This window comes from Plectropomus leopardus, chromosome 2, assembly GCF_026936395.1.
Source record: "Plectropomus leopardus strain MGB_pleo_1.0 chromosome 2, ASM2693639v1, whole genome shotgun sequence".
NCBI classification, from domain to species: Eukaryota; Metazoa; Chordata; class Actinopteri; order Perciformes; family Serranidae; genus Plectropomus; species Plectropomus leopardus.
Genome location: NC_142177.1, coordinates 23,159,883 through 23,185,363, shown reverse-complemented (window position 1 = coordinate 23,185,363; position 25,481 = coordinate 23,159,883). Strand labels below are relative to the sequence as shown.

The window sequence follows — 25,481 nt, the reverse complement described above, 5'->3', positions numbered from 1 at the left end:
AGCTATCTCTGTCTCATTCTCCTCATTGTTTTGAGCACAGCTGGCCTCTTTGTTTTACTTATCTGTCTCTCTCAGCGGTTGTTGAGCTCTGGTCTTTTATACAGCTGGGCTAAGCTTCTACACTGAGCTCTGTTTATGGACTCTATGGACCATACTGCTCAGCCTTGATTCACTGCATCCCCAACACCTGAGGGTGACAGATTAGTCATCTGCATCATCCATGCATGGGGAGAGGATAATGTCTTTGTTTTAAGACAATGCAGTAAGTAGAATTGTCTCAAGTTTCTCACCAGCCTTGCTTATGCTCTGCAGGCTGTTTCTCCACAAAAAGTAATGCACCAAAATTCATGCATATACCATGAAATCATGAGCCAGTAATCTGTGTATAACCCAAAATTTGGGGAGGCTTTGATCACATGACTAATGCACTGATGGGACTAAAAAGAAAGCAATCCTGTAAGGTGAAAGGTTGGGACGGGACTTTTCCTTGGAGACCGGAGTTTGGAACTGTGTAAACTTTGACCATTGTAAGGTACGCCCTCACCACCTGACTTCGCTACTTAACATTGAGTGTGTAACTTTACTAATGCCATGTGTGGGGCGTTAAATTGTGGGATATCATACTGTGAGGTTACCCAATCATGCTCAGGGGATGAGGAGACTAACAATAAAAATGGAACCGGGGAAAAGGAAAGTGGAAATGAGTGTATAAATGTTGTGATCTATTTACAAACAAAAACAAGACCATTAAAGTATACAAGACAGTCTTTAAAAAAGAAACAAAAATCTGTTTTAAGAGCGATACTAATTTACAGTTAAATGACTACATCAGTAAACACACAAGAGTTCACCACCCTCTCTACAAGACAGGGGTAAAGATCACTGATTCTGGTGCTTTCAAACTAATGATTTCTGTCCCAAATCCAACACACAGCACCCACCTGATCACCAAGTATTTGCTTCGTCAGTCCTTATAAACCGCATGCTCCTTATGAGCAGATTGAGCACAGGTGTGCTCAGTCACTCTGTGTGCAGTGAGGAGGAGGGGAGGGTGGCACCTGGAGAAGTGCGCACACACACACACACACACACACACACACACACACACACACAAAGAAACAGGAAACTGAAAATGGATAAAACCACCTTTCACCTGTAACACATACTGTTTCTTGTGCAATTTTGTACAAACCCTTGCATGAGGATATGTTGCTCAGTGATATGACTCATATGACTCAGTTTTGGTGTGCTTCACAGCATTTTTGACTCTTTGACTCTTTTGCAGTTTGACTGTGGGGCGAAGGACTTATTCTGTAGAAAATGTAAGCATCAAAGACTTATTTACCTGCACTCTAGTGAGTTTTTGTACACCAATTTGGGCCTAAACTACGTTTGTGTTTTTATTTGGGGGGAACAAATGCACGCTCTAAATATTAAGGGGGACGTGTATCCTTTGGATTCTACACCAATGCTGACAGCACATTTTATAAAAGCCTGACTAGAGAAATATGAACATTGCACACCCTGATCTACCTTGTGACATGACAGAAAACTGTAAGTTGTGTATGGTAAAATACTGTGTTTTGAATCCCCAGAACAAATTGTGTACCTTCATCAACCATCATATTCTCTGTCAAGACATTCTGCCCACATATTTCTCTGGAGAAGTGTCAGTGAAATGCCAAAAATGTAAAATTGGTATGAATCTAAATGCAGAGCCCACTGAGTCATTGCTCTCATTCTGGGTCAAGAAAGACTGAGCAAATGTCTTCAGCATGGCCCAACATCTGGTTGGAGCCTAGCCCAGGCCGTTTGGCTGTTGAAGCCTCTGACACCTGGTCTTAAACGGGCCGTTCTTAATGCATGCTTTGTTTTCTCATGTCTTGAGCTCGTATTTTGTTTTATGGACTACTGTAACTTGCTAGTTCAGAGCGCACTTCTTCATATGTATGTTTGCTGAAGTATGGAGCCGAGGAAAAACAGTATTTTGCCTGGCTGCAGGTTAAGTTGATTGGCTGGGTTTATAATGTATAGGAGCCATCCAGTCTTTATCCTCCAGACACAAATGATGATATACATCTTTGCTGAGTGTCAGGGAAGCTCTATAAATCTGCTCTGACATCATACAAATTTTGTTTCACCCTGAGAATAAACATGCTGGGAGAACACAACTTGATTTTAAAGCTGTCATACTTCCTAAATGTTTTTTTCTTTGCGGTCTTGGTCTCTTTAAAAACTCAACAGGCTCACAGTGATTGATGGGCAGGCTAACCAATTAGTTACGGAGAGGTGAGAAGGGTTGTAACCAGATAGGCAGATAATCTACTGGCCCTCGGAGAAGGCGAGCTGGTGTGAGAGACTCTGCGTATGTGTGTGTGTTGGTCTCACAGCTTTTGTGGTTCGAGGTCATGATTGACAGATTTGAATTGTCTGTTATGTCACAGTTGTTATTTGTGTGGTGTATGTGCACACGTGCCTCAGGCGAGCCATTTCAAAGGTGTGTGTGTGTGTTACTTCAGGGATAACTGTCCTCTCTCCACTAAGCCGATGACAAACCCAACACCTGGTTAATGGGGCCAACACACACACACGCACGATGACACACATCCATTTCCAGCCATATCCCTCGTGGCTCAGCTGTGCATGACGCAGGCGTGTGTCTGTGTTTTAAGTTTGTGCCACTTCAGATCACACACATTATTTAACTCAGTGACAGAAGCTGAATGCAGCTACACATATGTGTGTGAGTCTACAGGGATCCAGTGATGGGGTCCCAACAAAGACATTAAATTTTGCTTTCTTTATTTATATAGAACCAAACGAGAGGCATACTGCTGCCACAGTGTGTGAATTTAGACAGCATGCCAGCATTCTGGAATCTGTTGGGTGGCGGGATATGTAACACAACAGTGTGACATTTCACTGTGGTTTCTAAACAATAACGATCGGTTCTTGATAACGATCGAGAACATGGCAACAAAAATCCCAATTTTCCCAATTTGGGGACATTTTCAGCCTCTGTTCTTCTCTGAGTTAGTAGCTAACTGCTGCTAGCTGCTTTTTACATCTCCTGGCAGGGGTTCCTACACATAACACGTCGTCAAAAGGTCATACTCGTCCCATCTATCCAGCTCTGTTTACTCAGACGTTGATTTGGCACTGTCACTACCTTTGTAGCAAGTGAAAAGGCAGGACAACTCTGTCCCGCCATTCCCCAATCATACTTTCTACACACTACAACGAGGCAAAATAACGGTGTGACATTTCAGCCTTGAACAGGCAGTGTGAGGGGGCTCTGTCAAATTCATTAGCCACATTTACTCTTCACGTGGGCCTTCTATCCAACTTTTAGGCATATTGTTTTTCTGGGACATATAAAGGATCTAGAAGTAATAATAGCCGAAATAGAGTGAAGAACTGAAAGGTACTGCTGTTGATAAGTTATCTTCCTTTTATCCTTTTATTTCAACATTGGGACATGGTAGTCCCTTTGATAATTTAACAACACAACAGGTTTAAGTTATAGTTACAGTCCTTAATTAAAGAACCAGATATCTGTCAAGTTTAAGTTGCTCTTGCTGATTCGGTGATAGGCTTTGAAGAAGTTCCCAACTCTGACATTGCAGCAGCAATAAAATATGACTAGTGTTTTTGAGTGAGTGGAAACGGCTGTCCACACAAACAAAAACAAAGACAATAACAGTGATGAACAATGGAATCACTTTCAGAGCGATTTGCTGAACGAGAAACACTGACAGTCGATCTAAATCCATCCAGATTTACAGGGTGCCAAATTCAGCGTGGCAGATGATATTAACTCATCATTGAGGTTAAAAAAACACAACACTGTGTTATGAATTAAGCAGCCTTTTAAAGACACTATCAAGAAGAAGGACATCTTGAATTGACTCCGGCCCTTAAAGCCAATAATTCCAAATCTTATCCAGGACATTCTCCCTGCAGTCTGACCTCATGTACACGTGGACGCTGTCCGTTCTTGCTGGCCAGCCTCTGCCAAACCTCCTCTGCTTCCAGCATCACATCACTGCGCCTCTTTTACTGCTCATTCTTAGTTTTATGGAAGACGTCTGTCTGCTTTGCCGTTGTCCCTTCTTTCTCTCTCGCTCTGCCACTAAGTATATTTCCATCCCCAGGTCAGTTTTTTTTACTATGTGGCATTCTGGATTACAGTAGTGTTATTGTAATTATCTCACTGAGTGACAGAGTCGTGCAAGGGCTTCTCTCACCATCACATTAAATCGTGACGTGTTCACGTCGGGAACACATCTGTGTGCCTCTTCACATGTGGGCAAGAAAGTCACATTGCCCCGTCTTTCGCCTATACATTTTTCCTCCTCCAATGGTGTCCCTCTGTCCTCTCCCTGTCCATGCATATATCTTTCTTTTTCTCCCCCCACTTACTGTCAACCTTGCCACCTCCCCATCTCTCCCCTCCCTTGCAGAGTGAGGAGCAGAGTGTTGATATTGGGTTTTGTCCAAATATGTAGTCTACGGGGCTGGAAGGTGGTAATAAGAGCCAAGAAAAACAGCCTGGCTCTGAGTCTGACAACCAGGCTTGTCTTTCTGATGAAACCAAATGAAAACAGTATTTTCTGTCCTTGTTATTCCCTCCCTCCCATCCTTCTCTCACTACGTGCATCCCTCCTTCTCCACCTCTGGCGCCTCGTATTTGCAGACTAATTTCTAATAAAGGTTGGTTCTTGTTAAACACTGTTGCATCATTTATAGGCAACTTTTGTCTTCAGTAGGGATTTAATACACAATGTAATTTTAAGAGACATATGGATATATTTTTTATATTTTTAAAGGACCTATTTAAACATTTTAAACATGTCACCATACATTAAACCATTGTAAACCAGTGTATTGTGCATTGTAAAAAGTATTTGTTGACCGCTTTCATGGAGGTGAGACAACAGTGTCGTGACAACAGTTGAGGAGGTGTCAGTCCCAGGAGAGCAATATTATAAATTAAGTTGATTGAAATAAGCAGAGGGGACACGTGTCTCCTGATTTACAGACATTTGACACCACCGGAAAGCCTCTCAAATACTTAAGTCCTTGAACCTGCCGTTTAGCTATGAGGTTATAACGACAACCTGACACTGAGAGAGAACATGTACTGTCGAATTATCTTGTTTTTATAAGCGGTTGTGTGGGTGTTGGTGCATGCACCCTTGTCTTTGCAGTGTGTGTGTGTGTGTGTGTGTGTGTGTGTGTGTGTGTGTGTGCGTGTGTGTGTGTTTGTGTGTGTGGGTGGAGGTCAGGAGGGAGCGCAGGATAGAGGAACAGATGTGTGCTGTATTGTGGTGGTGTGCGTGGACGGACGGGGACCAGGTGCAGCCTTTGTCTCCCCGGCATTTAAGTCCACTCGCTTGCATTCAGCCGCCTCGTGCCTCCCCACCCCTCCCCTCCATGTCCTCCTCAACTCCTTGGAGGGAAGGCAGAAATGTGTGTGTGTGTGTGTGTGTGTGTGTGTGTGTGTGTGGAGGAGGGGCCACCTTGGCTTAGCAGAGGAGGCTCCAGCAGTCCCTCCTACACCCCCCTCCTCCTCCCTCACAGGTGACTGTTGGAGGTCCCAGCTGGCCAGCTCTTGGCCGATTAGATCCATATGGTACAGGAGGAGGAGGAGGAGGGGGAGAGAGAAGTGATCATCAGTTGCATGGGTGCTAAGGGAGCTGTTAGCTTGTCCCTTTTTTGCCCTGAGCTTCGAGACAGTTTCATAAATGTTTGCTATCTGTCACACTTCATCACTTTTTTCTACTCCCTGTGTGTCGCCCCATTTTTTCTGTTTACTCTGAGGTTTGTTTTTATGCTATTTTCCCTAGTTCATTTTCAAATCAATTGTTCTCTGTTGTTTTGGTTATTTTCCATGGTGATACTGTGGTAGTTATAGCCTATTAGTAGTTGAAAATTTTTATTATGAATGTTGGGTTGATAGAAGTCAGGATGCTTTAATACTAAGATGAATATACCAGCATGTTTTGATACATGCTGTTTTATAGAGGGTTTAAAAGTTGATTAAAGGTTCTATATATACAAAATCAAAAACATTAAGGCAACAAACCACTATCTGCTATGTAAATCTAAAGTGAAATTGCCTGAGCAGAGAATGAAGCCACGCTTCCTCTGGTATAATCTGAGCTTCTCTGTGGTTTGTTTTGGTGAGTGGGTACAGTCGCATGTGCATGTTAGTGCATGTGTTAAAACCCAAATGGCTAGCTTTTTGCCACCACTTTGCTCTGCACTCATATGGCTCATATGGCAGTTACAGCTGTAAATGAGATAGCGGATGGTGAAAGCTAACAACCTCACATGCATTGTGTTTGCTGTCAAGCTATACCCACCAAAACATGCACTGTTTGCTCAGAGTTAAGTGAGGAGGACATCAGGCCTTCTTTTAAATTGCTTGCTAATATTGTTGTTGGTTAGAAAGCTGCAGTGTGTAAGCTAACTCAGTAAAACCTAAAATTTTAACACATAAAAACATAAGGCCTAGATGTATCTTTGGACCACTTTGGAGTTGGAGGCTGTCCAGGTTAGTTAGCTAGCTTTTTCCCTACATGTTTTAAGCTTGACTAAACATGCCCTCTTCATCTAACTCCTGGTAAAAAAAAAAATTAATAGCTGTTTTAAGGTTTGATTCAGTTAGCTGTGGGTGTCTGTGGGTGTTGACACATCTTCTGAGCCGGCATAGTTGTAGCATTGCACATGCTCTCAATTGTCTTTTTGCTCCCTGATAAATTAGTCAGGCCTGTGTTACATCTTCTCTCACTTCATCTACACTGACAGGACAGAGATAGCAGGACAGCACAAGCACACACACAATCCTACAGCATACACTTGCACACACATGCCTTGTGACTCAGAGCCGCCAGAGAGTATAAACTTCAGAGCAAAACCACAAGCTTAATAAAGCTTAACACTGAACACATTTATTTATACATTACATCAAGTGTAATTTATTTGAACTGACTCAAACTCGGTTATCCATCCTCACTTCACGCAAGGAGGTAAATGAACGTTCTCGGCACTTTATTTGTCTTGTCGTTTCCGATTTCATTATTTAATGGATTGGCTTCAGTCACAGTAGTGGCCCACTGGGAATAACCTTGTTCTCTCTCTCTCTGGTCCATCTCTTTTCTCTTCCTGAGCCTCATTTTGAATCATCACCTGCAGAGGCAAAGGCAATTAAAGCCGATTGAATGTTTTAATGCAGACGAGCGTCACCTGAAGCTGAACAAACAGGGAACACCTGGCTAGCAACGACAGCCATCACCACAGATGCACATTAGTTTTCCATCCCTGCAATGACAACTGCTGTAGAAAGCAAATAAGTAAACCCAAGGAGGCCCAACTTACAACATTATACAACTTTGTTTGTATGATAAGATGAGACAATGTGAGGAACAGCAGCACGGAACAGTGAGAAGAATTTGTAATTGTTTTTTTAAAAAGAGAATAGATGACGTCGTCTTGTTTCCAGCTTTATATTCAGTATGCATCGGTCTGCTCACAGTGTTATCTCCTTTGCTTCAAAGTGTTGCCTATGCATCGTGGCATTTCCATGTAATCCTCTTGATGTGCAGTGAGGAGCTTTGTGTACCTTGTTCCATTAGAGCAAAGATGACAGGTGGCAGTTAGACCAGACAAACACCCCGCATCCTCCTCTAAGCCTACATTCACCTGAGTTAACATCAGACCACTTTGTACACTATGTGTGTGTGTGTGTGTGTGTGTGTGTGTGTGTGTGTGTGTGTGTGTGTGTGTGTGTGTGTGTATTTTGTGGCTGCTGTAACAGCTGCCTCCCCTGACGGCCCTGTGACTATACGATGGACTCAGGTGCTCGCAAGCCAGATGAAGTCATCCAGCTATGTGCGCTGTCTAATTGACAAGCAGAGGCAATTCTCTGCGGGCTGTCAGCACTACATGCACACACACCTGATGTCTCCCGTTTTGGCTATTACCTCTGGCACGGCTAACGACGGATCATGCCACGTCTTAAGATGGTATGAACGCAGCTGGAGCCTAATTTCTCAGTTGAAATGTATGCACAATAAGACATATGTGCAATATGTTGTGCATGTTTATGTTCTGTGTTCTCGTGTCAAACCGTCAGTCAAACACAATAGGCTTGCAAGAAGCTTTACAAGGATGACAGTCAATTTGGACACAAAATTACTGCTCACTGCCAGCGGAGAACTGTTGATGGTGTATCAACATGTCAACTTGTGAATACATTTACTGAAAAGCACAAGCTGAATGCCTGAGCTCTTGTGTATATGAAGTTGTTTACATGGTAACGGTCTTGACACTAAGGCCATATGCCCTGTTGATTCTGTTATTGAGATGTCAGTCTAATTTCCTGGCCATACGGATGGAGTGTGCGGAGCTTTGGAGCTGCTGCTTGTGCGTGCTGCAGGCTGCTTCCTGTGGTGCACTGGCAGACCGCGTGTGTGGTGGGCACGACAGTCCAAATGTCTGCGTAGATCCCTCCTTCCTGCCCCCTATGTTGGTGAACAGGTGGAGCGATGGCAGGCAAGCCACAGGGCTGAGAAGGAGGAGAGGGGGGAAAGAGAGCGCGAAAAGGACTGCAAAACAGAAGGAAGAACAGTCAAAGCCATATAATGAATTGCAGACATGACAGATGAGTTGCATGGGGCAGATTGAGAAAGTGTGCGGATAGATCGACTCCGGAAGGCAAGCGGGGCTGAGTTTATTGACAGAGTTTATTTTATGTGTTCATACTCGTATATTCACTCATACGTTTGTTATTTTACTTTTCGCTGAATTCTGAGAGGTCTGGTGTGTTGGATTCAGTGGTATCTCTTGGCAGAAGTGAAATATAATGTAATGAGTATTTTTTCTTTGGTGTATCATCATCGCCTAAAGAAAAGAATTGTCGTGTTGTCGTTACCTTAGAATATGTCGTTTTCATCGACATATGGAGTGGGTTCTTATCTTTGGAGTTTGCCATTGCACTGCAATGTGTCTATGGTAGCCCCAGAATGAAAACCAACTGGCAAACACTGGCTCTGGATAGGGTCATTTGCATTTTCACATGGGCCATGACACTTAGCAGCCCCACCGCAATAAGCAGTGTCGTGAAAAGACGGACTTTTTACATGAAACTGCATTTTTTAGTGTCTGTCAGTTTAAATCACCAGGTCTGTTTGTTTTGGAGAGGGAGTGACCTCTGAGGACAATTCAGCAAAAGATGTACACATTGGCAGGTGCTGAGCTAATGGTCTGTCTCCAGTGATCCAAACAGCATCTGAAAAACACTCATTTGTAACTGAAACAGCTTTTGCAGTGTTTTTAGCCATATTAATCACCTGGTTTGTTTGTTTGGAGAGGAAGAGACCTCTGCGAATAATTTTGCTCCCGGTAAAAAAAAAAGCAAACAAACAAAAAAAAAATTCTGAACAATGAACATTCAAGGAATTCTAACCAGGAGGAATTTTAGCTGCTTGCAATCTGCAGTCCTCATCTATGATACTAAATCCCCCAAAATTTTACATACTGAACCTTTAATGCATTGAATTCTGAATGTTTTTACATATTTCTTTGCACTCACAAAATCTAAAATGCTTTTTATTCATTCAAGGGGTGTAATTCCTCCTTTTGAGTTCTCACAAGTTACCTACTGACAGCTTAAACCTTCCAACTTAAGCCTTCATAAACTGGGACCCTGCGGCTCAAGGCCATGCAGAGTTCATAGCTGTGAAAAAAGATATAAAGGGTGCCATTGAAGCCAAAGCCCTAAAACCATGAAACCACATTTAAAAAGCTGCTCTCTGCTGACCCATGACCTGTGGGACCATGCTTGTCTATTAATCGTCCATTCTTGAAGCAGTTAGAAAAGTCTGATCCACTCTAAATGGAGACGGGACCCCGGCCTTCATGGATCTCCAGGAGACAAAGACAGCTTCTGATCCTGCATCTCTCCTCCGCCACACCCCCCATTTCACTTTCTCCCATACCCCTTATCTGGTGGTCTCATTCAGTGGCAATAGCATATTGAGAAGTTGCGTTTAACATTCAAAAGCTTTGCCGATCTTGTTAGTAAAGCGTGAAATAACCCCGTCCCTTTTTCTCTCTGCCCCCCTCCATTTGTTGGGGCGCTCAATGAGGGGGCATTCTTCTCCCACACAATAGGCTTCTTCAGCATTTCTTCTGTTATTGATCTGAATAGTTGGGAGTAAGGGGCTAAACTTTAGACATCTGGCTCTTTGAAGGGGGGAAGGCAGGCTGGTTGATGCCGTGGCAGTTTGTGTTGTGTGATGTGAAGTGGGTTTGGGGGGAGTGGGCATTTTTGTTTTCTTTTGTGGCTATAGACCTGAAGCTCTTGCATTGATTTAAACCACTGAGCTTATTGGGAAAGTAAAAGCAGTGTTTTTATTTGCTCGCTTATTTGTAGTGGGAGTTAAATTACTTAATTTCTCTTATGGCTTTCAATAAAATTATCTTATTAAACTTATTTTGGACATTTTTGTGTGTGCTGTCCATTTAATATGGGGAATGTGGCAATTTGTGACAAGTGCTCTGTTTTTTGACCTACAGTTGACCTCTTTGTCCTCTTTCTCTGCAGACAGTAGAGAGAAGAAGAGCCCTGCCATGCCCGGTTCTCCTGTGGATGCTAAGACTCATTCCAGATCAGCCCCCAGCAGCAGCGCCAGCTCCACGATGCCACCCCTGCCCTCTGTCAACCCCAGCGGCCCACGCCCGGCCTCCTTTTCCACCACAGCACGTAAGGGTCATTCTTTTTTGCGATTGGTATCCTTATACACTAAACGACTTATCAAGTAGTTTGAAATGTTGGGATAAATTCATGAAAATGTTACCTCAGTTCGTGCACGTTCCTGTGATCTCAATTGTTTTAGCAATTGAACTCATTTTGAATTAAACTCAGTCTGAGCATTTAAGTCACTCTTTTTTGTGTCTTTTTGTATCTGATCCACCAACTAGCACTCATTTTAGTTAGAAATCTTCATTTTTGAAATGGTATATCTCTAATGCCCACAGTCTCCTGCCACTAATTTAGCATAGCAAACCAAAAAGCTGGCAGTGAGTTAAAGCAACAAAGGTCAAAATGTAACATTTGTACCATATACAGTTTATGTTTATGCATAATATTGATGCCGAATTAACAAGAATACCGTTGAAGTATGACACAGTTTATAACAAGATATTAATACGTTTGGCGTAATATTTTTCACCAAGAGCAGGATGGAGGACATTCTCACAAGGAATCTAGCTATAATGTTACGCCCTGACTCATAGGGACCAATATAGAGGAGTCAACGAATCGTACCTGTTTAAATAAAGTTTATTATGAATCAAACTAACAAACAGAAAGAACAGATGAAGCTTGTGGTGGTGGACAGCAGTGCTGCTGCCCACTCCCTGCCCACTTTTTTAAAGGTTTCCCTCAATCAGGGTAAGCAGCTCCACCTGAGAGGAAAACACACACACACACACACACACACACACACACACACACACCAGTCAGAGATAATGTCTTACAATAACTGATCTGCAAGATTCCCAGTCTTTGCAAAATCTTATAGAGTGTGACTACGATAGTCTAGTATATGGTAGGCAGTGTCATAAATGGGTTAAAGGCATATGTTCATTCTCACAAGGAAACATCTTAATTTCTTCTCCTCTTCATCTCACCTTTCCTCCCCAGTGACCAATGGGAATCATCATTCCCCACCAACCCTGAATGCAGTGCCGTCTCCACCGCAACGTTACAGCAACGGACCGTCCTCTTCCTCTTCCTCATCGCTGGCTAACCAGCAGCTGCCGGCCACCTGTGGGGCTCGCCAGCTGAGCAAGCTGAAACGTTTCCTGACCACGCTGCAGCAGTTTGGCAACGACATATCTCCTGAGATCGGAGACAGCGTCCGAAGCCTGGTCCTGGCCCTTGTGGTAAGTTGTTATAAAAAGAGAAATTCTTATAGAAATGTTCATTTTATTTTCTCTTAATGACTTGGGTTGACTGGTTTTTTGAATTCCACTTTCCTTATATCCTAGAATTCAACAGTTACCATTGAGGAGTTCCATTCGCGACTCCAGGAGGCCACCAACTTCCCCTTACGGCCCTTTGTCATTCCTTTTCTAAAGGTAAACACATCTTCAGCCTCCCCTCCAAGTTCCTGTATTTGCTTTGCATTATTTCGTTGGACTACTTCCTTTTTTGCAGCAGTGTTTTTCTTCCCCCCTCTCAGTTTAAAACATTAGACCTTATGGTTACACCCATCAGAATGAGGCCCTGCCAAAAGCACCACTCTCACTTCTCATGGCTGTGGTTGCAAACCAGTGTGGCTTTATTAATCACTGAATAACAAGCGATAAAGAGACAGTCCTTGACATTCTCATCCAGTATTATCTGAATAATCTATGGGCAATGGCATCAGAGCTTATGAGTCATGATGGAAAAGTAAAAAGAGTCATTACATTTTATTACCATGTTTCCAGGATACATTGCAGTATTCTATAAATAAGCATCTGTGTAGGTTTTCTAATAAACAGAATAAACGGCTTCTCTGCAGTTCAAAGTCACTATCAACATTTGCGTGTTGACTTGACAAGCAGCAGATGAGTGTGTGTGTTAAACAGCCTCTCGAGCCCCTTTGTAACCAGGGGAGTCTGCAAGAGTATACTTTTTAGGAGCTCCCTTCGGTAAAGTAGCCCATAAATCTTCAGCCAGTTGTACCGCTGTAACTTCAAGCAGTCAAAATCTGCTCTTTTTCCACACTTACCTCTTACTCACCTTTGGAGCCCCTCCATCTGTCTGCCCAAGAGCACCGAGACAAGAAACCTCTGTTCCCCTCCTTCTACTAATTTATTACAAGGGGGTGGGGACCCCACAACTTAATTTCAACTCCTTGAGAGTCTTAAAAAAGAGAGAGAAAGAGCAGGGGAGAAACAGACAGATGGGACAAAGTCATGGGGGTGAGGAAGTGGAAAAGAGAGAGAGAGGTGGGTGAGGAGGAGAGAGGGAAAAGTGGGAACTCGGAAGTGTGAAACATGCCTATAAAGTGTTCCCTTCCCTTTTTATGGGCTTCAGTGTGCCATATGGAGCCGCTGTCCCGTTAAAAGAGCATTCAGCTGCCAAGGCGCCGCCAATCTAGCATCCGCCCCGCTGAACCCCAGAGAGCCCTCTGCTCAACTGACACACAGCACACATGTGTCCGCTAGCTGGGGCCCCAGGGGAAGAAGGGAGGCAGAGGAGCATGGGAGAAAGAGTCAAAAGAGAGCACTGGGGGAGAGTAGACCATAAAGCGGAGAGGTATCAGCATCTTTGTGAAGATGGCACACCAACAGGGAGAGATGCTGGGAGTATTCTCGAGCGCAGATGGAGCAGAAAAGATTAGTGGAGGAAGGAGTCTAGGTTTACAGAATCTGCCCGATTATGGCTCAAAGTGCTACGTGAAAGAGGAGGTCACGAAATGAGAACGATATGGTTATTTATTTTGTTGCCCAAGAAGAGGGAGAATGAGGGAGTGAGGAAGCAGTGTAATTGCAAACACACCACAGTCTGTTCCTAATTAGGGAAATGCAGGGAACAAAAGCGAGATGGAAAGATAGGACGGAGACAGTCACCGATAAATATGTGAAAAAAAGAAGTAAGGAATGAGGGGTGAAGTGGAGTCTGTGTATCATTTGTTTGAAATGTTTCTGAGTTTATAAGCCTCCTCATCATTGTGCATTTCTATGCTGTGACCTTAGTTACCAGCTTCAGCAGCGGCTTAGAAAGCTCAGCCATTTTTGTTTGAGCCACAGCCACCATGGAGGCAGCCACAAAACAACACCAGACCCAAATTGAGCTTTACAGCTAGACCTCAAGGAGTCACTACCCCCCTCCTTTATACCCCATTACTCGCACTACGGCGTCTTCCTCGGGAGGAATATGTACACTGTGTCTCTTAGCTCTGAAACAGTGTGCTGGTGGTCTGTTTGAGACAGTTCTGGTCCACTTGCTTTAGATCTCCACTAACTTAATGATAAGCTGATTGATGCGTCTCTTTTTCTGCCAGTCTCAAACTGCCTTTAAATGTGAGGCATGACTTATACTGTAAGTACTGATCATAACTATTGTGACAGCATCCATTGGTTTGTGGACTCAAGTTTGGCCATCACCATCTTGTTTTTTTTTTTGGAGTCAAAAGTATGTTTGCAAGAGAAGATGGATATAACTCAGACTGCAGGGACACCTTGCAGACAGCCTGTCAGTCAAGCAGCCTTACCCTTAAATATGTGTAACTTTAAGCTTTAATAAAATGTAAACAGGTGAGTATAAATTCACCCCAGTTAAGCTGTAATGAATGTCAAAATTATCTATAGAGACCAAAACCTTTTTTGTACCGGGCTGTTTTGTTTATTTCTGCTTTTAAGTTGGGCATTTTAACATCAGGGTCTATGGGGACTGACTTGCTTTTGGAGCCAACTTCAATTGGCCTTTTCAGGAGCTGCAGTTTTTAGCACTTTGCGATGGATTTTTTTGAGAGGTTGCCTCTTTGGTATGACTTGCATGTGATTTAACATTTGATCGGTAGTCAACCAGTGGTGATCCTAGACTCCTCATGCCTCTACAAAAATGCATTTAGTCAATTGTGTTCGATCAAATGTTATAATCATTTGTTAAAAAAAAATAATACTAGCACAAGCATGCACATACAGCTGAGTATTTGAACATCCAGAAGCTAAAAGGGCTCTTCTTAGGGAGGTTTAAGGGGAGCGGCAGTGTAGTGTATAATGCCTTATGGGAGGTTTAAGGGGGTTTATAGCTGTCTCTGCAGGATTAGATTTTAGATTTTTTATTTTTGAACTATTAACCCAAAAGGGGCTAAAATTTCACAGTGGTATATGAAACACAAATGTTAACAAACAGAAATTGAAATAACATAAAAGTGATGGCAAACTAATAGAATATACTGTATATACTGGGTTGATTTTTGTCATATATATATATATATATATATATATATATATATAACAATATATATATAACAATAGCAACAGTGATATTAGATTTTTCCAACCTGCTGCAACAACGCTCAATATAAGATTTCTCAGAAGATTTCTTGTTTTTTCTCTATCCAAATGTTAGACTCTTCTGCAAATTAGAATGAAACCTCACTAATTTATTTCTCTCTTGTCAGGCCAACCTTCCCCTTCTGCAGAGGGAGCTACTCCACTGTGCACGAGCAGCCAAGCAGACCCCGGCCCAGTACCTGTCCCAGCATGAGCATCTCCTGCTAAGCACCACCATGGCCTCCTCTCCAGACTCGTCTGAGCTGCTGATGGAGCCTCCAGAAGCTGTGACCAAGAGGCACAGCCCCAACAGGTTAGATAAAAGTTAGTGGATGTAAACAGCCTCCATCTTCCTACCATTTTTCTTTTTCTCAACTACTCACTGCGCTCTTTTCATCAGAGCTAAAGAAAACGGTTTCCACGAGCGTCCACCTGCAGCCATGGAGCCCGCTGCAAAACGAATCTGCACCATCAGCCCTGCTCCCAGACACAGCCCCGCCCACCCGCTGCCCCTCAGCGCCCAGCTTCACCCGACCCCTCCGCCCTTGCAGCACTACGCCCTGGATGACATCGCAGCACCGCACATCCTCCACCGCGAGCACAGCCAGCGCATGTTGGAGATCCGCGAGCTCAAAGACAGGCCCAGACTCCCCGGTACAGGATATTAATTAAACTATTGTTTCAGCCAGACTCAATTTTTTCAAGTTTGTGAGCACCAACATTTTATTTCTGCCATGGCTGCTGGTAGCGGAAAAGTTCTGTTAGTTAAAACAAACACCTGACTTTTATCTGTTTTTCCTCTGATTCTGTGGTAGCACATTCATGCAGATCTCTTAAACCCCCAAATCCTTTACCTTATCCTGATTCTTCTCAGCAGATTTAATGTTATTGGCTGATTAATTTAGAAATGCACACACTTGCATGGACACATATATATCCTGTGAGCCATAACGGGTGGTCTGTGTGTTTGTATAGCCGTCCCCGTATATATCTCTGCAGTCTACATGTGTGTATAAACAGAGCCATACTGTCCAGGCATGGAGGGTCAGATCTACTCTGGTGTATATCTGCCCTCCATTTGGGGCTTGTCAGCACACAGTGGAAACAGCAGTAGCTCACAGACACACACACACACGTACAGAAACACACCTTGATATGCTCATGGTGGAGGTGCTGTGTTTACGAGGCCTTAGTCCCTTGTCTGACAGCCTCCCGCCCGCCTGCCGCCACTTAACTCAGAGGCACACACACACATAAACACATCAGTCCACACACTCGTGACTTTGAACTGATGAACACTGATGAGAACCAGGAGTGGAGGAGAGGTCGAGGGGAAGGCTAGCAACCGGGTGTGTGTGTGTGTGTGTGTGTGTGCATGAGGGAATCATTATTCTTTTCAGCAGGCCCAATGTGCATGTGGCCTCTTGTTGGCTGTTTGTTACTCAATTTGAAGAGATAGTGGTTTCCTTTGTAGTCACTGTGTGTCTCTGTGTATGGACATGTATCAAGACATTTTGGGGCTTTGCATGAGCACAAGCTTGTGTTTGCAAACTGTTATTACAGTTAAATGTTCAATTAAATATTGCTTAAGTCACAGTGTTTTGTAACGACTGAATTGGAAGCAGATAGTTGAGTAAATTATTGTGTGTGTGTGTGTGTGTGTGTGTGTGTGTGTGTGTGTGTGTGTGTGTGTGTGTGTGTGTGTGCGTGTGTGCGTGCGTGCGTGCGTGTGTGTGTGTGTGTGTGTGTGTTTTCATGGTTGTAATGGTCCACAGTGAGTGTCAGAACGGCTGGTTGTGTTTAGAAGTGGAGCCACTCCACTCAGCCTGAGTGTCTCCCTACTGGAATGCTGTGAGCTCCAGGAGGGGAGGTGCTAAGGGAGACATTTGGGGAGTGTGTGCCGTTTTGTGTGTGTGTGTGTGCGCGCGCGGTTGACAGCTGACTTCCAGATGTGTGCAGGCTCTGGGTTGTGGAAGTCTGTTTTGCATCACAGCCTTCTCCTTTTCTCTTTCACCCCACCTTTCTCACTCACAATCTCAGCGGTCCGTCTTGCATCTTTGTTTCTTATTTCTTCATTTCTTATTTACTTCACCTCATTGCTGTTGCTCTTAATTGAATGTAAAAAGGCCCTTTTTACTGCTATGTGGGTAAAATATTCCTATTTTATCCTGTGATGAAATAAAGCTACCGTATCTCAAAACTGAAAGTAAAATTAAGTGTTTTTTTGTCATGTTAACAAAGCACAGATTAGCCACAGGCATACCTGCACCTTTCACTCACTTACTGTCGCTTGCGGCTTCTCTTATATTATAAAGAATGTTAATCACATTGGCCTGTGGTCTGTCTTGTGTGTGTTTTAATCAGGCACTAACGGGGGCTACCGCGAGGAACCGGTGGACCACAGACTGACAGACAGAGAGTGGGCTGATGAATGGAGACATCTGGACCATGTAAGTCTGCAGACAGGCACCACTACTGCTAATGACTTGTGATACAGAAAGAATGTAAAGTGTAATTTGTTTTACTGGGGTCCTATGCCAAAGAGTTTTTGACTTTTCACAGCATGAAAGCAATCTACAGCACATGTAGATGCTAAACATTTAAGCCAGGAATTCATGTTTGTTGCTAATTGAAATAATAACCCCTGTACATAAAATTTGGATATACTTATTTCATAAAAAGCTAAAAGCAAATGTAAGTTAATTATAAATTGTGTCCGTCCTTCTTTGTCCTCCAGGTGTTGAACTGCATTGTCGACATGGTGGAGAAGACACGGAGGTCAGTGAGCGTGCTCAGACGATGCCAGGAGTCTGATCGCGAGGAGCTCAACTACTGGAGACGGCGTTCCAGTGAGCAGGAAGACCCGCGCAAAGGAGGCTCAGGCTCCGCTCCCTTCTCCAAAACACACAGTCCCCACTCTACAGAGTCGGGTGGGTACAATTCAATTACGTTGGTATGCCACAGAAACCAGTAATTCTGATGTCAATTCTGTGATTGGGGCCTTTTGTTTTCCACAAGGGAAGATTGCTTCATGAAGGCAAACTTAAGGAAACCAGTTAGTTTTTCTGCTTAAGGGATAAGTTCATCCAAAAAACACGAAAATGATTGAACCTGATGGAACTATCTATCATGCTGAGAGTTTTATTCTCTGTTCTGAGAGCTTTTGCCACACAGAAGCATTGTGGTGAAGAGAATTTAAAAGTGTGCCCAACTATTAGAGTTTAGAGAGAGGTCCATTTCCTAAAATGTATCACTTTAGGGGTCCTTGACTTGAAAAATCTTGGGAACTTCTGTGCTAGAGAACTGATGGGTATGATTGAAGAGCTTCGTAGAAAGAGAGAATGAGAAAGCAAAAGCCATCTGCAGTAAAAAAAAATATATATATATATTTTCTAGTTTGCTCCTATTCTTTATTATTTATTCTCACAGTTTATTTGCCAAATTGTTTAATTGTGTTGATTTATCACAAGCTATTGTTTTTGTTTGTTATAAATTAGGGCTGTACCCAACTCAGAATTAAGCTAGTGGAATTGAATTTGGCTGTTCAACACAAATATTTAATGATTTGTTTTGTTTTCCATATAAAGTTTAAACGTTTGAATGGAATTCATGGGACGACCAATGTGACAGTGGCATTCACATCAGATAGTAAACAGCGCTAACAGCCAGTTGTAAATGTGCAATGTTTGCCGACACTAGATATCAAACAAAAGCCAGAGACTGTGTCAGATGAAGGTGCTGTGAGCTGAAAATGCACCACTCCTCACCAACCCTCTTTGCTACTGCAGCATGCCCGCAACTGCTTGTACCAAACATTAGCTTGAAAGTCAAGAGCGCTCACTCTGTAGCAAAATCTGCAAACCCAAACGTCCCCAGAAGTACAGTGCTGTTTTTTTTGTGCACACACAAAAAAACAGCAGCTGGACTTGAAGCAGTCTCAGTCAACTGAGGGTCTCAGACTGATGATTCGAATCTCTGACTTTCAGGGGCAGCCCTATTATAGAAAAATGCACAGTGCTGTTACTGTAGAACGTTAAAGAATACCAGGGGAAGCTTGCCTAGAGTGCCAAATGTGCTACGTCCAGCACTGTTTGTGTGCTGAACAGTGATTTGGATGCTAATTTGAGTGAACTGATTCTTTAATGTTAAATATGAATGAGTATCACACATGAGTATCAGTCTCAGGTCCTGGAAGAAAAGATGTGTTTTGCCAGGAAAGTGTAACTATTGGCACTTCACTCAGGGATACAGAGGTACATTAAGTCTAAAGTCTGTTCCACAACCTGAGCCCAGGTGTATACTTAATAATTAGATATAATGACTTGAACATCCTGAGGTTGCATACTGGAGATGATATTGAAATGTCTAAACACCAGCCAAGACAGCCGCTCTTCTATTTTATACTCTTTACACCGCCTGGTGGTCAATAATAGAGCTGCAGCTCAGTCACATGTCAGTGTGTGAGTGAGTCCCTCCACAGTTAGTCCCCCAGTCTGCTGTGTACTGGCACGGTTCTCTCTGAGTGCCAGCCTTGCCTTCCCCCTGCTGGTCCATAGTCACAGACAGGTGCCAGGACCGGCCTCGGCCATATCGGCCACAGAAGGGCCATCCTGCCGTCCTGCAGGCTCAGAGACCCAGAGCTGGCTGACTTGCCTGAGCACCATCTGGGCCCCCAGCCGGGAAGCCTGCCTGCCTGCCTGCCTGCCTGCCTGCCTGGGCTCGGGCTGAGGAAGACTTTAGTGGGGGTGGAAATGGTGGCAGGGAGGGTGTATGCAGCCTTGGTTGAAGAGAGACGATGTAAGTGAAGGAAAAGAGAGAAAAACAGAGGATATAAGAGATGGGGAAAGAGGAGATGAGCCAGGTGGCAGTGTTGGAGAGGCAGAGCCCAGTAGCGACACAGAAATAAATTGAGATGCAGGAAGAGAGAGATTGGAGGGAACAGACAGAATGTTGACACAGCTTGTTGGTCCGCAATTCCCTCCAAGCCAAACACATTCCTTTCTAAAGCTGTCAGATCTCAGATCAGTCCAAGACTCTGATAAACAACAATTACGTCGGTTGTGTGGCCTAGATATGCTGACTTGTTTGCGTCGAGGATAAAATAAAAGACAATATCGCTGCCTGCCTCTGTGGCCTTTTCTTTGTAAGCACCTGTTACCTTGATTGAGCTGTCAGTCACAAAGTCAGCCATTATTTCAACAATTAATCATCTTAATATCCTTATAAGCCCTGGCAGGTGCTAATCCCTTCTGTCTCTGCTTTCCCGCAGACTCCCAGCGCGACTTTGCTCCGCGGCCAGGCTCAGCATACGTTACAGATGAGATCTGGAGGAAAGCTGGTAAGAACACCATCACATTTGAGATTTAAATCATAGATGTGATAGATACAACTGAAAAAAATGAAAATTACAGAGGAAAATGATGAAATTGATGACATGAATGCCTGTTTTTACTGAGGCAGTTGTGCAGAAGTTAAACTTAAAGCATGTGTCTGTCCTGTAGAAGAAGCGGTGAATGAGGTGAAGCGTCAGGCCATGGATGAGGTGCAGAAGGCAGTGGCAGAGGCTGAGCAGAAGGCGTTTGAAATGATTGCTTCAGAGAGAGCTAAGATGGAAAAGACTCTGGCTGATGCAAAGAGGAAGGCTCAAGAGGACGCCATCATGGTCATCAATGAACAGGAGGACTCCAGTGAGGTGAGTGGAGAGATACTGTGGAGATTCTTCAAAGTCCTGCAGTAAAAAGAGTGATTCTGCATACACGCATCTAAGATTATTAGATGAACACAGTCTCTTAAAGCTGCTATAATCAACATTTTTTTTATATCCACATTAGATCAAACAATTCATAATGGTTTTACATAAAATCCAAGTTGTGAATACTGTCGGGCTCATTAGCCAACTTTCCTTCGCTCCATTTGCTGGAGTTATGGCTCAGCTTTTATTTTTATTTTTTACCTTCACTCTTGTTATCTGATCCTGAGTCTGGCTAATTATCATGCAAGTCACAACCACAGTGCTTTCTCTTGTGATGAGCGCTAATAAGAGGTCTTTACGGATCCACTCAAGTATGACACATAACGATAAACATACCCGGGACCTGCAGTGATAGATAGTAGCCAACTTGGACTATGATCATAAGAAAATGTGGGGGTCCCGGGTTGGGTCCTGGATCAGGTCTCAGGCCCACAGGTCTACATAGACCTATGAAAACCTCTTGTTCATTGTCATTGCTCTCTCTTCACTCTTATTATTCCTGATTTCCCCCCGGGAACCAGTATTTCAGATCAAGTATGTCTGTTTTCTGGTTGTGATGCAGACAGCTCCTTTCAGTGAAAATAGCTTTAAAACTCCACTGTCTGCTGTTTGTCCAGCATCAAACCGCAGACAGATAAAGACATAGTGTAGTATTTATCAGCTAAAAGCCAGATATTATCATCAGGAGTCAGAAAAAAGCAGAACAGAGCTCAAAGGAGAGTAAATACTGGACTTCATGCAGCCAGGAACATGATCAACTGGGTCAGTGTTTAGTTTCTGCTTTTATTTTAGGAGAGGCTTGCCTATGTAAAGACACAAATGTGCATGTGAGACAAGTCTTCTTTGCCCTCACATTCCTGTAAAAACTTAGTTGTCTCTTTTCTTCCTCAGTGTTGCTGGAATTGTGGCCGGAAAGCCAGCGAGACGTGCAGCGGCTGCAACGCTGCTCGTTACTGCGGCTCCTTCTGCCAGCACAAAGACTGGGAGCGGCATCATCTCATCTGCAGCCCAGGACTTCAGGCTCAACCCAAACCAGTGTCTGCCCTCACTGCGAGCAGGGCAGCAGCCGTGGCCACAGCGGCGGCGGCAGCAGCAGCAGCCGGGGTGTCTCCTGTCGGTCTGGCCGGGGTCAAGGCCCCTGACAGTGTTCCTTCAGTCTCAAGTCCTGGTGGAGAGAAGGCTTCGGTTGCCTCTCGCTCCTCCACCCCTTCCACCCCCGCCTCGGCCCCTGAGACCAACGGACACTAAGGACATAAATGGTGAACGTGGCACCTCTCCTCTTCCTTACTGGGGACGAATTGAATCAGCAGCAAGAGGGAACTATTTGTGGGTTAAGTTAGGATAACAGATTTTTCATCATACTCTTTGGCAGATAAAAAAGGACAGATTATGGATGACTGTTTGAGTGATATGTCAACTGGGACTTTGGCTTTGGCATGAACAGAAGGACTCGTCTCGAATGCATCTATTGGATGAACAGATCTCCCTAACAGATGGAAACGTGTTTTTCTTCGTCCAAAAACCCCAAATCTTGGATCTGCGAGGGTCGGAAAAAACTGACGATTGATCTCGGTTTATCTCTGGCCGCAGGGAGGAAGTCATGAAAGGGAGGCATATGAGAAACGACGGAGGAGATTAAAAGCAGTGAGATATAAAGATGCCTCCCCCTCGAACCAATTTTCTCACTTTGTTGTGTGTAGATTTCAGATAGGGAGGTGGTGGTGGAAAATGTAAACAGTGTAATAGTACCAGCCATAAAGCATCTCTCTTTGTCCTGTAGGAAAAATCTGACAGTAGAGCACGTACGAGTCGTCTCTGCAGCTCCTCCTGTATACATAAATATTTGCTCGCCATCTTCTTGTCAGGTTTTCATATGTGTGAATGTGTCAAACGGTCGTGCCGTCAGTGAATATTGTACAGCATATGATAACTTCTGTCAAAGCAATATTAAAGTGAAGTGTTCAGGTATCTCAAGCCGTTTGTGCATCACCAAAGTTTCCAGTCGCTAAAGAGAGAGTGGTTGTCATTGCTTGTAAATGTCCTTGTGAACAAGAGATAATTATACACTAACCCTCCACATCATATCTACTTTTATAACTCCGGTCACTATTTTTAATTTCTGATCATCAAAAGAACAGAGAGAAAGGTGTTGGCGCAGTTTGAAGTCTGGGCTTTATTCTGGTTGCAGTTTCATTTTGGCACTTGTTGTCACCAGTTGTGTATGGCGGGGTCAGATGTTGCTCCAAATCTTCTACCATTGCAATATTTGCATCAGGGGTTTGTAATACAGCTTTTCAAGTGTAGTTTTTAACAAAAAGGGAGATAAAGGATGACAAATCCATTCTGAAATTATAAAAAGGGAGAAAATTCCCTCTGGTGCTTACGTTGCCGCGGTGCAGGTTTCGAGCAGCGACTCTGTCCCACAGAGAATCTCAGGAGCTAAACTGTATTTGTATGTACAGATCATTCTGTTCATTTTTTCCCTTTTGTCACAGTTAGGTTCAAGTCAAAAGTTTGTAGCAAGAAACTTTGATTCATCGTACTCTGCTGTTACAACTGAGACATTGTTCTTGTTTTTTTGGGGGTTTTTTGTTTGTTGTAAGACTTTGTAAAGAATATTATGAGAGAATGCCTTTATTTTGTGAGCCACGCTTTTCTTCGTTCTTTTAACACATTCTTTTGTTATGAGGCATAACTTCATATGGAAAAAAGATATCTTGACATGAAGTATGAAATAAAGAAATAGAGTTACTTCAAATCATATTTTCTTTTCTCTGACTGACCCCTCACTGGGAAATTTGATTAAATAAAGGTCAACTCTGCAATTATCAATCAGCGTCAGATTAAAACATCTCTGACACAAAATTAAAATGTCTGATATACTGCAAAAGGTCTGTAGATCTCAGAACTAACTGTACCTGATCAATGTTGATCAAAAATATAATCTGTTTTTATAGTCAGTGTATCAAACTCTAAAATCTTGATATGGCTTTTTATCAGTTTACAAATGAAATATACTTAATAATACAGAACCATAAATTTAGAGCACTGGAATTGTATGTTATGAGTTCACGTGACAAATAAGTAAATTGATTTACTGATTGATAAATTAAATATGTAAATGCAGCAGCTAGTCATAGCAGCCACGCAAAGGTCAGGTCAGGTGGCCCCTCTTTTTTTAATATACACCATATTTTGATGCTTTTTTTCGGCACTCTGTCACATTACTGGCATTCAAAGTACAAAAAAAATCCCAGTGTGTATCATTTTATTTTTATCATGAATTGGAAAATGATTGGCAGGCCATCGGTTCGAGCATCACTGATGCAGAGGCCCTGACACACCAACCTGATGGTATCTGTTGCTGTAGCCGTTGCAGTGTATCCTGCAACACTGGCCCTCATTGACTTTTTTTGGCTGATTCAGCTTGTAAAATTGGCTTCCGAGAGCCAAGTTGAGCCCATCTGTGAATGAAATCACTGATTGGCAGTTCAGTCAAACAGAAGAAAAACAAAGAGCTTAAGTTGAGAGGGAGTGAGATTGAAACAAACTTGTTAAATAAGGGAAGTTTGTTTTTTATTAGACATTAAGCTCTTTAGCAGAAGCATTTCATGACTGTCTCAGTGTTCACTGGTGAACGGTCATTTTTTTTAAACACTGGATTGTGTTGTTAATGTGTGCTCTTCTGATTTCGCCTCTTGGATGACAATAGCAGACTACCGCCGTCTGCTGGTATGAAGTGTTACTTCCCCTCACGCAGGCACAGAACACACATGCTTGTTAGCTGTTGTTGCAGTTTTTGTGGTGTGCTGATGTGCAACTTTTTGGCTGAGACATTGGCAATATGAAGCAACATCAGTCAGCTTTGTCTCCACAACTGAGTTTGGTGGGTCTGGGCCATATGGTTGTTTAGTTAGAACATGTTGGGGCTATATAGTTTCGTAGCTGAGAATATCCTAATTACACCCTGCTTTTATGTAATGCAAAGGAGGTGGGACTAAAAGCTGGAGATTATAGGCAAAAGGAACTCAAAAAGATCACTTTTTAATGCAGACAAACAGCAAATGAATATCACACAACCAAAACAAGGACCAAACAAGAATGAACAGAAAACCAGGACTTAAATTCAAACTAGACTGATGAGGGGATGAGGTGCAGGTGGCAAAAAGGGGCAGAGAAGCTCAGCTGAGGGGAATAAAGTAATGAGGCAGAATAACAGGCAGGGAGCTGAAGGACTAACAAGGCTGATTCAGGATAGGTGTGTAGCTGGGTAAATGAGGAAAAGGCAGCACAGGAACATAGGGGGGAAAAACACAGAAAACTGAAACACAAAAACCAAGAAAAAGGAATTCATATCGATAATAATCTGACCAAGTGAAAACAAGACAAAGACTTACTAATAAAGGAAACATAAACAAGACCAGTGTTCTCAGCACACAGACTGTGACACCTGCAAGATAAAGAGCACCATTGCTTTCATTGTATGCTTTATTTCAGATATTTGGTTTGGCTTTTGTTGGATTTAATGAGTTCAGAGCAGAAAAGAAATCACTTTTTTATTGCACACCAGCGCTATATGGTTGCTCCAAAAGAAGTGAATAACAGAGCTTGACATCAGTTTTTGTCAAAAGCAGTCACTGATATCTCTTATCATGAATATATTACA

The 25,481-nt window shown here is 43.1% G+C and overlaps 1 protein-coding gene across 2 annotated transcripts in view; it reads left to right on the top strand.

Moving 5' to 3' along the window:
- Positions 1-23,573, top strand: part of cbfa2t2 (CBFA2/RUNX1 partner transcriptional co-repressor 2) — a 45,741-nt gene extending 22,168 nt beyond the window's left edge. For both annotated transcript variants that reach the window (XM_042505422.2, XM_042505429.2), the window contains exons 2-11: positions 10,613-10,771; positions 11,714-11,955; positions 12,061-12,150; positions 15,192-15,376; positions 15,464-15,717; positions 17,428-17,513; positions 17,801-17,993; positions 20,333-20,401; positions 20,565-20,755; positions 21,707-23,573. In XM_042505422.2, coding sequence (XP_042361356.1) covers positions 10,613-10,771; positions 11,714-11,955; positions 12,061-12,150; positions 15,192-15,376; positions 15,464-15,717; positions 17,428-17,513; positions 17,801-17,993; positions 20,333-20,401; positions 20,565-20,755; positions 21,707-22,063 — 1,826 coding nt within the window. In that variant the 3' untranslated portion in view covers positions 22,064-23,573. The remainder of the gene's footprint in view (positions 1-10,612; positions 10,772-11,713; positions 11,956-12,060; positions 12,151-15,191; positions 15,377-15,463; positions 15,718-17,427; positions 17,514-17,800; positions 17,994-20,332; positions 20,402-20,564; positions 20,756-21,706) is intronic.
- The last annotated feature ends 1,908 nt before the right edge of the window (positions 23,574-25,481 follow it).